This window comes from Hesperophylax consimilis, chromosome 22, assembly GCF_061612785.1.
Source record: "Hesperophylax consimilis isolate HC1 chromosome 22, BYU_Hcon_1.0, whole genome shotgun sequence".
NCBI lineage: Eukaryota > Metazoa > Arthropoda > Insecta > Trichoptera > Limnephilidae > Hesperophylax > Hesperophylax consimilis.
In genome coordinates this window covers 17,275,174-17,287,360 of record NC_142857.1, presented here as the reverse complement: position 1 = coordinate 17,287,360, position 12,187 = coordinate 17,275,174, and the positions used below count along the sequence as shown (strand labels likewise).

The window sequence follows — 12,187 nt, the reverse complement described above, 5'->3', positions numbered from 1 at the left end:
AAAATTGGGTTACGAAAACATTTATCAAAAAGAAAGTGCATTATTTCACAGTGAAACGCATTGATTTTTACGTTTTGCTACTTGCATACTAGGAGTAAATTTGCTACCAAGATATTATGCTTTTGGTGCGATGCGACGGAATCAGATGGGGTGTTAAGTTATGAAATTACTCATTGGTGGGCAGAATTATTCGGCCGAATTTATAATTTATTTTATTTTTTTAATTTATAATATCTTGAGTTGGTATATCGATGACCAACGATGAATTTTTTAGTGTATTTGCAATAAATATGTCTTCTTATATTGTGATGTGATTATTTTATTCCCCATAGCTGAACTCCCCAGCTTAGCCTGGGCTTAAAACATAGTTTTTCGATCAAATGTAGTAATTTTCCACTTATTTATAAGTATTACAATTCTGTTTTAATGGGTGAAAAAAAGGGGTCGAAGTGGTTTTTATACATCTCAAGTAGACAATGGACCGTCATCCTGGTTAGAAAATTAAGTGTGCAAAATTTCATCAATCTCTAAATAATCAATAAAACTGCAGATTTGTTAAAACAAACTCACACCGTGACACTCTTTTTGTTATATTTAAGTAGATCCTATAATTGCTGTGAAGATGTTTTTTTATGTCCGTAATACAATTACAATTTGCAATTTTATTTACTTTCACAATAATCTTATTATATCTTACGAAAGATTTTTTAAATATTTATGTTGAGGGATCAGTGGGATTTATAGGCCCTGTTAGGAGTTCTACCGAGCCGAACCCTCTGATATGAGAATATCTGGAGTCGGTGAAGTATTTTCCCATTTGATCTCTGGTGAGTTGACGTGTTGTTCTTGTATTGTTTTGTATTTATTTTGCTTATATAATGTACTTGCATAATCTTAATTGACTAGATGATAATTTGTGGAAAAGTGTGTGGAAGGGTTTAGTTTTTCATATGGGGAAGATTTAACCCGGACATAAAGTCGGATTTTTTTTAAATATATCCCTTTCTTTATTGTACCAACATATAGTTAGCTTGTCTATGTCTCACTTTTTCGATTTCAAGTTCACATAATCACATCAATTTGCTAATACACCAATTATCAAAGCTGTAACGATAGTTTTTAATCAGATATTTGACCGAAAGCGGTTTCATTGAATTTTCTCAAAGTCGGGGCCACTGTGCGGTAGTTTTTTACACAACTCGGTTCTCAGTTACCTGCCGTGTTATTTCTTGGCCGCGTTCGTAGCGACCTTCGCCACTGTGCAATGTCAACTAACGACCGCGTTCAGGGCGATACTAAACTGTATGAGATAAAAATACCGAATCGGTAGACTCTCGATCCAGGCGCGGATTGAGGCCCCGTAGTAAGATGGTTTAAAAGGAATATATGTAAATAATAATGTTAGAGGGAGCTCCCTAATATTAAAAAACGATAATAACTAAGCGAAAATTATGAAAATATTTAATACTCGTTTGAAATAGAGCAAAAATCGCTTTTAAAGATACAAAAACGTATTTTTAATAATTTTCGGAACTTTGCGATATTTTTCTATCGAGGGAATTTCATATAATTAATTTTTCGGCATAACAAATGTGTAGATATTATTTTCAGAAACATTTTTTTTCGAACTTAGAAAATTAAAGAATTAACGAGAAACTTGTTTTCTTAACTTAACTTGTAAAATTGTTATACACGGTGTCCGGAAACTCGTAGTACAAGCGGGAAACTGGAGAATCTACACCACATGGGGAACCCAAAAAAACATAAAGTTTTTTGATTTGAGCATTTTCAAAAAAAAAAAAAAACCAAAAAAAAATATTTTTCGGCTATTTTAGGGTTAAAGTTTTTTCTGGTGTTTAGGGTTGAATAACAGATGTTTTAACCCGCAGAGCAGAAATATTTTATGATTACACCGGGTTAAATGAAGGGTGATTTCAAAATAATGCTTCAAATCCGAGTTTCTTCATTTGTTTTACTTTCAAATAGTTGGGTACTTTGATCTTCAGTAATAATTTATAAGAATTTGATTAAAAAAAAAAAAAAAAAAAAAAATCAACTTCAAACTCGATTTACTCGATAACGAAAGCTCAAATAAAAAAAAAATATACTACAAAATCGACTCCAAATGTGATGTAGATTCACCAGTTTCCCGCTTGTACTACGAGTTTCCGGACACCCTGTATATAAATTAAGTATGCGGTGGCTTACTTGAGTGGTTAAAACTACTAAAAAGTTAATACACGGCGTGCGGAAACTCGTAGTACAGTCTAAATCATATTTCAAATTGATTTTGTGGTACAACTTTTTTTTTGATTTGAGCTTTTTTTTTTCGAAAAATAGTTCCAATTTTTTTGGTGAATTATGTCAAAAATCTTTCACTAGGGGGATAATATCAGATGTTTAATGTGTTTTAAAATGCGTCGAAGCGTAGACCTGGTTCAAAAAGTTTTTTTGAACCCTTAAGATGCCGCAAAAATGGAAAAGTAAAAAAAAAAAAAAAAAAAAACGTAATGCTCGGATCGTAATGGTGGTCTTTCAGCATGGCTACCATTCTGGAAATTACTGGCTCAGGGTAGTTGAGACTCTTGTGTGATAAACACGCAAAAAGAAGTCTGTCGGGAAGTGATTGATTATTAAAATCTGGTAACCAAACACGCTTCGATTCTTTGTGTTCACAATGTTGGCCTTTCACTGGGGCGATACTGGTAGTATATCTACCACGCTGTCTAAAGTCAGCACTGACCTTTTTGACCTTAAATATACCTATGTGTGAAATACTTACTATTAATGTGGAAGTTGCTAATTATATCAGAATTAACGGAAATAATTCATTATACTCGTAGATAAAATATCTTGAATAATGACTATTTCCGGGTGAACTTGAATATTGCTGAAAGGTCATCGATTAGTTCGAAAACTGTAATATTATAATATTTAAACTCTAAAGCCTTATTCACACAAGTAGTATTTTAACGCGTTGCAGCTTTCGCTATTCTAATTTTGTATTTAATCTAAATGTCCCTACGTTTATTTATTTATCATTAAAAACCATACAGGATAGAAAGAACAGTAATAGAAAATGTGTATAATGGCACAGTACTAAAGACACAATAATATTAGGTATATTTATCTTCAATATAACCTGCCTCAACAGTCACTATGCGAACCTGTATGGAGGTAGAATTTTTGAACAAAATTAATTCATACGATGTCTATGGTTTGGTTTGGTTTGAAAATAAGTTCCTTTAAAACCATTTATTTATTAGTTTGTACCTACAAACATTTCACATATATTCACATCGTCCATAGTACAATAACTTTTATAGGAAATAATTCGCTAGACTTTTTTTTTTTTTTTTTTTTTTTTATTAATATCAATAGCAAAATTTGTACATTATGTAGGTTTAAAGTATAATATAAGTATATTTTTTGTATTTTTTTCACAGTCCTCCTCACTAGGGTTTCCTGTTCTGAGGCGGCCTGTAGTTTTTCTTAAATTTTTGTATCTTGGATCCGTTGTTTAGTGGCGATTTTAAATTGATTTAAATATGTTATATATTATTTTATTTAAGGATAACATATTAATTATAAACAATAATTATTATGACGTAGCGTATTGGTAGAGCACCTGACCGGCAGTCAGAAGGCTGAGGGTTCAATTCCCGTCGGCGGCATTTATTTTTTCTTGGAAGATTTTTTCAATTTATTCAGGCAAATTGATAGTTTGTCAACCGTAAATATATTTCCAATCTTATTGGTTTTTTTGTCAAACGGGTAGTACGAATAAAACAACATCTGCAATCAACGTTTTTTTCCGCTAAGTGGAAGTAAATTTACTGCAGTTTTTGCTTACGGTTACTTATTTTGATTCTATCGAAGGATTAAAATACCTCATAGCTTGTAGTCGTTTATAAAAAAACTTGACTTATAAACATTTTTTTTAAATAATAATATTTTACAAGTCAAAATATTTCACTAACAAATACAGATATAATATGTCTCGACGCCATCTAGTAGGAAATGCAGCACTAACAAAGCCTTTCTTACACAAATACAGTTGGTTGTTTACAGGTAAAAAAATATAATAAGCAATAATTGTTGATTGAAAACTAGTACATATTGAATTATCTGGCGGGTTAGGAATAAGTTGACGTAGCTCAGTGGTTCAAAGAACCTGACCGGCAATCAGAAGGTGGCGGGTTCAATTCTCATCGGCGGTATTTATTTTTACTCGGTTTTCAATTTGTATAAATATATTAGGCGATTAATTATTGCTTATAATAATTTTTTATCCGTTATGCTATGCATAAAAACCTTGTCTTATAAACATTAGTTTATCATTTTATTAAATTCGCAGGAGACAGTTACAATGGCCTAACATTCGAAGAATCATATTTCAATGCAATAATTTTTCAATTTAGTGCATATTTTTTTCTACGATTAAATGTTTTAATTGCCTGATACAAAAATATCCCCTAAACATATTGAGTATAAAAAAGTGATATTGACCTGCAAAACTTTTAGCATTTAACATTTAGTTAATTTTAGGCTGTTAATTATTTTATCGCCAATGTGGAGGGCTGTTAATTATTTTATCACCAATGTGGAGGGTTGTTAATTATTTTGTCAACAATGTGGAGGGCTGTTAATTATTTTGTCACCAATGTGGAGGGCTGTTAATTATTTTGTCGCCAATGTGGAGGGCTGTTAATTATTTTGTCGCCAATGTGGAGAGCTGTTAATTATTTTGTCGCCAATGTGGAGGGCTGTTAATTATTTTTACAGCTAAATTAAAAATAACATGGCGTCCTTAGTTCCCCTTTTATGCACCTGTAAAAATGGGTATCTAACGTATTCTTCGAAACTCAATTCTTCAAAACTACTGATTCTTCGAATTTGGTTCACATTTTTTCGGTGCAAAATTGGTGATTAGCGTAGAGGCATGTGACAAATCTGGGCGGATATTTACGTGTTTAAACCACAAGTTGTATTACGTATTATTCTGATAATCGTAAGAGTTGAAACTTTGTAAAATGTGTAATTCGAAGAACCGCCTTTGTAAAAATATTTCCTTCAAACAATTGATTTCGTTAATAATAGTTACTACCGACATCTTTCGTAAAACTTTAAGTGAACCATGATTAGGTGGGCATTGCTTACAAGAAATGTCGGTTGCATCTAAACAATAAAAGTAGTTTAAAGTAAATAATAATATTTTGTTGATTTCGATCTTTTTTAGAAAAGCTATCATCCCCGGGTTATTCAATAACCTGACGATAGTTGAAAAACTCCTTCTACCATTATAAGCTGAAGATGAGGACTTCGCTAGGAGGAGAATTAAACACACCAGACGCATGTGTCAACTCGGCCACTAACCGGTTAAATCCAATAAAGGGGAGTTAATTAGGGAGTCGCGACGGCACTATCTAAGATCTTTACGCATTAAAATTTTAATGTCTTTATCATCATTAACATTAATAACACTACTTAAGTGCAATTTATTAATAAACTTAATTTTTTAATTGATTCGCGTAGAAATGAACGTGTCTGACAGATAAAAAATGTCTAATGGACGATGACAATTGAATTGTTGACAAAACTCTGCAAAATCTTCTGTCGGGTAATTATTCCCAATCATTTTTTTTGTGGCTTCTTCAATGTGTATTTAAGGACGTGATGTCATTTAATTTAAGAAGTTGCGGCTCGTTTTCAATCAGACTTCTCTATATATTTACTAAGTAGGTACCTAAGAGATAACGGTGAAAGTAGGTTACTTTCGTATCATTTATCAATGGTGTGTTTGCGTTTTACAAAAATATCATCATTTTTTGAAAATAAAAGTAGGTATTATGAAATCAGTTCTAAATACAACGAATAGCCGGGTACATCTTCCTCTTCCCTTTCTCCCATACTTCCTTTATATTTCCATGAACGTTACACCATTCGTCAAAATATGAAAGATTATATTTTGTTTGAAATTTTTAGTTGTAGCTTTACAATAGATAAATCGCTAACATCGCTGGAATAACCTACCCGCATAGGAACAAAAAATAGCCGATCAGTCTATAGGTTTGTCAAACTTGAAGCGGTCAGTATAATGTTTAATGTCCAGTTTTGTACATAATGTATAGTGTCCAGTTTTGTACATAATGTTTAAAGTCCGGTTTTGCACATAATGTTTAATGTCCAGTTTTGTACTTAATGTTTAATGTCCAGTTTAGTACACAATGTTTAATGTCCAGTTTTATACATAATGTTTAATGTCCAGTTTTATACATAATGTTTAATGTCCAGTTTTGTACATAATGTTTAATGTCCAGTTTTATACATAATGTTTAATGTCCAGTTTTGTACATAATGTTTAATGTCCAGCTTTGTACATAAACCCTTAAATTACTGTGCGCAAATACATCATAACATTTTTTTTAGTACTCCCCACCTTCCTCCCTACCTCCTTCCCATTTCCACTACCTTCAGCCTCTGTGTTTCCTCCCTCCTGCAAAACGGGTCTCTTCAGGACGCATGTTCACTCCTTGCTCTCCTCAAAAAGAACCTCCACACAGCATCCCCAGAGATGACCTAGGCTCTGAGGGAAATTATTTTCCGCAGGCCCTCCTGTGTGGAGTTAGTGTAAAAATAAATAAAAATAAATCTTTTTCTTATTTTTGTACGCTTAGGTAATACGAAATATCTCTATATAGTATAAAATAAAGTCGCTATCCGCGTCTGTCTGTCTGTGCGCTTAGTTCTTCTAAACTACGCAAGGGATTTTGATAGGGTTTTCACTATCATTAGGAGATTTTCTTAAGGAAGGTTTATTTATATTATACATGCATATTATATTTATAGAAAGTAGCCATGGTTAACCTGTTAACCTGTTCTTCTCAATCAAATCTAATTGTGAGTTTTATCTTCCTGAAATTTACACAATTTTTCCGTATAGAATTTTCATTGTATTATATATCTGTGCTCAGTAAAATTCCACTGTTGTGTTTTCGTTGTGAATCAAAGGAAATCTCTTGGCGCCTGATATAAATACAGGAAACTTGAATGAACCACGTTGTAAAATTATACAAACACGTTAAACTTATAGGCTTAGTAGTTAGTAGGGGGCCGCGATACTTAAAAGAGATTATCTTTAGTGCTAATATTGGTCAACTACTGAACATATTGACTCGAAATAACACCACAATTACCTATTAGGTAGTTGAAATCTATTTACACACTGCTGTAATCTACTACATATACTCGTATATATCTTAAATGTATATCTACAGGGTTTTCAAATAAGAGGTGTTATTTTGATATTAAGATCAATGGTTTCGTTGCTTGTGTGGTACGTAGCGCCATCTTGTTGAAATTAAACGTTGTTCAGATCAATACCATCCAATTCCGGCCATAAAAAATCATTAATCATCTCTCGATAGCGCAATCCATTCACCGTAACTGTTGCTCAAGCCTCATTTTCGAAAAAGTAAGGTCCAATGACTCCGCCGGACCATAAACCGCACCAAACAGTCACATGTTGAGAATAAGGAGGCTTTTCAACAATAACTCTTGGTTTTTCCGAGCCCCAGATGCGACAATTTTGCTTGTTGACGAAGCCACCTAGGTGGAAATGGGCCTCATCACTCAAGATTATTTGCATTTGATTCACTCAAGTGAATTTTAATAATTTAAATGCGTTATTGAAACGTGTATCGTTCCATTTTTATTAATGGCGTAGTTTCTACTTGTCAAATGTAAAAAAATGACAGCTTCAAAAGTAACATCTACTGAAATAGCGGGCTATTCAAAATAACACCTCTTATTGGAAAACCCTATATATCTCTAAATAGTATAAAAAAGTCGCTATCCGTGTCTGTCCGTTTGTGCGCTTGGTTCTTCTAAACTACGCATTGGATTTTGATAGGGTTTTCACTATCATTTAGAGAATTTCTTTCGGAAGGTTTACACATGTGATACATGCATATTATATTTATAGAATGTAGAGGAAAGATGTTTTATAATCAAGTCGTAAAAATATTTTTTCGGGCACTACATTGCTAACGCTGGCTAAACCTTAGGAGATACATCAAAATAATGTACTACGGAATTGTGTATTTTAAAAAGTCCTATAGAAAAGTCCACGATGGAATATGTCTATCTTCTAAGGATAACCCCTAGCAACGCCGGGTACACCTAGTATATTTATACAAAGGGGTGACCGGAGAAATCATCAAAATGATAATTCATCACATCTTTAAAAAGTTATATAAAGTCATGGAAAGTGATGAAACAAAAACTTTATTAACTGGGTTAAGTAGGTTAGGTTAGATTAGGTTTAAAAAAAAATTTCATCTTTTTAAATTAGCATGTTAGTTAGCATGGAACCATATAAAGGAGAGTGCCTGTTTGTTCCCTGTGGCGGGCGGGTGGATTTGATTTTATACAAATCTACAGTTTTATTCCGAGGTTTGAAAAATTTTGCACACTTGTCTTTTATAACAAGAGGAATACACTGTTTACATTACATTTTAAAAATATGTGCGTTAAGCCCAGCTATGGGTAGCATGAAAAAATTAACAGTGTATCTTAAAATTTAACTTTATATTAAACGAGTCGTTTTATAAAATATTTTCACAATTTTCGCCGTTGGTAACATAACATTCGCATTTACATATCTCCTTTCAAACAATTTTCTTTTTCTTTTTGAACGCTTACTACGGAATTTTAAGTCAATTTACGTAGATTAGATGAATAACAAAGGTGCTCAGAGGTTTCAGAAAGATTAGTAGGTAATATAATAAAATAAGTGTTTTAAAACATAAGTACTTGCCTATCAGTGCATAAAGTATGTTACAGTATCAATATTAGCAATGGTCGGGCCCTTTTGCGTAAGTTTACATTACTTACATAAGATAAAACTCAATGGTAACTCTAACAACATAGGCGTAAGTACACAATAATAACTATCAGATTAAATCCAAGCTTTGCATATTCTCAAAGGTGTTCGAGAACATAGTCTATGACCAAGTTTAGTTATTCCCTGACGTAAAGAATTCGCTTAGCGAATTTCAGTCTGGATTCTTTGCATTATTTGATTTCAATTTCTAGTCTGCCTGCACCGGGATAAACGTGTTTAAGTTGATGCAGTCTATACCGATTATAGCAAGGCCTTTGACAAGATCAACCACAACATCCTGCTTAGAAAACTTGCTAATCAATGTATTATGTCCTTCGTCTGATATCTTCATACGTAACGAACAGGTCTCCGGCTGCCACGGTGGGTGGATTTTTTCGTCTGGAAAATCATCTCTTCCGGTGTGCCTCGGGGGTCCATTTTGGGTCCCTTACTCTTTTCTATCTATATAAATAATATTACGGCGTTTTTTCACAACGCTCAAATTTTAGTATTTGCTGACGATATGAAGATATACCTTCTTATAAGCTCCCCTGACTGCTGTTTGCGTCTACAGATCTTGACCGACTGACGGATGTCTTCTGCATCGCTATAAAAAAATATAGATTATATACGTGATCATGGGGTTCTTTTGGACTTTAAACATACCTTTGAGAAACACGTTGATCATATTGTCACAAAAACAACCAAAAGTCTAGGTTTTGTACTGAGAATATGCAAATTTTTCAACAACACTTAGAGTTATCTGACTCTCTATAATTCACATATTCGTCCACACCTCGAATTCTGTTCACAGGCTTGGAATTCGCGCTATATTGTCTCAAATTCCTCAATTTTAAAACATTCAACGTATACAACTCTTACGACGAAATCGAGAAACATTTTCAAATCACGAAACTACTGAACAAGAGGCTTACCGCTGATCAGATGCTCCTTAATAAAATTATTAATTTGAAAGTTGACTGGCCGGAGTTGGTAAACAAAATAAATTTCCACGCACAGCTTCGATATATCAAACTAAAAACCCTTCAAATGCAACACCAACTCCAATCAAAATTAATTTATGAATAGGGACTGTGACTGGTACAACAACAAATATGCCGACATATTCACTTCTAGTTACAATCATTACAGAAGTTCATTGTATCACATTTTAGGTACGAATAACACAAATTCATGATGGTTAAATTAAGTGCACTTTATTTTATTTTTACTATTTATTTTCATTTCACCTGCGCGGCAACATGCCCTCATCCTTCTCCTCTCCTCACCCTACCCCAAAACCGGTTTCCCACTCTATCCGATCCCATAGATATGTATCATTTAAGAAGAAAATAATACTAATAAATCTAAATGAAACATGAAACAGAACAAGACACAGAAAATAAAAAGATAACGGTCACAATTAGGAATCGAACCCATCATCTCTTGTATTACCGGGACAGCGTCTCAATTACTGGCACCTATTTATTAAACGTCATAATTGTCTTTTTTGTTATTTGTTTTTGGGGTGTTATGCCGTGTTGCGCTAACTCCTTCTTTAGCCAACGTTTCGGACAGCATTGCAGTGTCCATCATCAGGGCAGATGTGTTATTTAGATATTTTAAGATTATTTTAAATAACACATCTGCCCTGATGATGGACACTGCAATGCTGTCCGAAACGTTGGCTAAAGAAGGAGTTAGCGCAACACGGCATAACACCCCAAAAACAAATAGCAAAAATTCTTTTGGCCGTGAAAATCTTAAATCATATTTGTCATAATTGTCGATCTCATATTTCAAATTCAAAATTAACAATATCATTTATGATCTTATTGTAATCTTAACGTTATATTTCAATAACAGTACTCATTGCTTTAAAAAATAACTAAAAAGTGATTCATTTATGTGCAGGAATAGATAATTATTATTTTACTAGCCTTTAAGGCGAAGCTTAATGCCAAATCACTATTTTGATTAATCTTTATAACGAATTGGTGTACATTATGATACCAAAAAATATGCTTTAGATAAATTGAAGGTTTTCCTATCGCTTAGCTTGAGAAGAATACAAATAAATAAAAAATTACATAAAAAATATAAATGCAAACTACTAAAAAAAATATTTTTTCACTAGAAATGTATGAACGCATAAAGGAAACAACTTAAAAAATACATTATCATAGCTAAGATTATTTGTGACAGTTTCACTTGATTAACTTTTTTGCTTTCTTATAAAATTATTTACAAAATAAATAAAAACCAATTTTCGCTTGAAATCGAACGTTTTTAGACTCCGTTTGTTAAGCGATTTTAATGCCTATGTAGCTTCCTCTTAACTAATATTTTCGTGTTTCTTTATCTGCAGGAACTCCGATACCTTCAACGTAGTCCGCCCCGTGTACGTGCAGGAAGATTTGGACAAGAAGGCTGACTACCAAAAGAGAGTGCCAAAAAATTGTGAGTCAAAATTCCATTCAGGAGCGGCTGGCCCTTAAGGTCATTTTGACACTAAGCCCCAAAAATATAAGACACGTGTATATAATTTGTTACAAAACTTCAAATGTTTCGTTAATTTATTGCAATAATTTTCCAAACTAGAAACGTATATGCTATTAATTTATTACAATTTGGAACATTATTATTTATTAGCACAGACCCGAACAATCACGGGATGGTCTGAATTCTTGACACATCAGCTCCAATTTTGAAAATGATAAATATAATAATTTTCTGTCCAAATATTATTTTATAGGTAGGTACTTTTTCGCTTGACTGAATTCTTTAAAAAATCAGTTCCAATTTCGACACTTATAGTCAAAACAATTTCGAAATTAGTATTTTATTATTCATTTTTTTGGAACTTAAAACATACATTACTAATAAGTATTATTATTTATATTATGTTGAAATTTTTTCCAGACTTTCAACACCTGAAACATATTATCAATGTTTTGCAAATTGATTCCACACATTCAGAACATAACACATGACAAAGTATAATAGCTACTACATATTGATATGTTACTATTTGTTTACAATTTTCAATACATAAAACATGTTTTTACCATGTTTCAATTTCTTTCCAAACTTGAAACATGCTATAATGAATATGTTGCAATTAGTTTCCAAACTTGAAACATACTATAATGAATATGTTTCAATTTGTTTCCAAACTTGAAACATACTATAATGAATATGTTGTAATTTGTTTCCAAACTTGAAACATACTATAATGAATATGTTTCCAATTGTTTCCAAACTTGAAACATACTAAGTATAATGAATATGTTTCAAATTGTT

The 12,187-nt window shown here is 32.5% G+C and overlaps 1 protein-coding gene across 4 annotated transcripts in view; it reads left to right on the top strand.

The window, feature by feature from the left end:
- Prestin (solute carrier family 26 member prestin) overlaps positions 1 to 12,187 on the top strand; it is a 193,699-nt gene that overhangs the window by 146,498 nt on the left and 35,014 nt on the right. For all 4 annotated transcript variants that reach the window (XM_089645149.1, XM_089645152.1, XM_089645151.1 and 1 more), the window contains exon 3: positions 11,253 to 11,344. In XM_089645149.1, the coding sequence (XP_089501275.1) occupies positions 11,253 to 11,344 (92 nt within the window). The remainder of the gene's footprint in view (positions 1 to 11,252; positions 11,345 to 12,187) is intronic.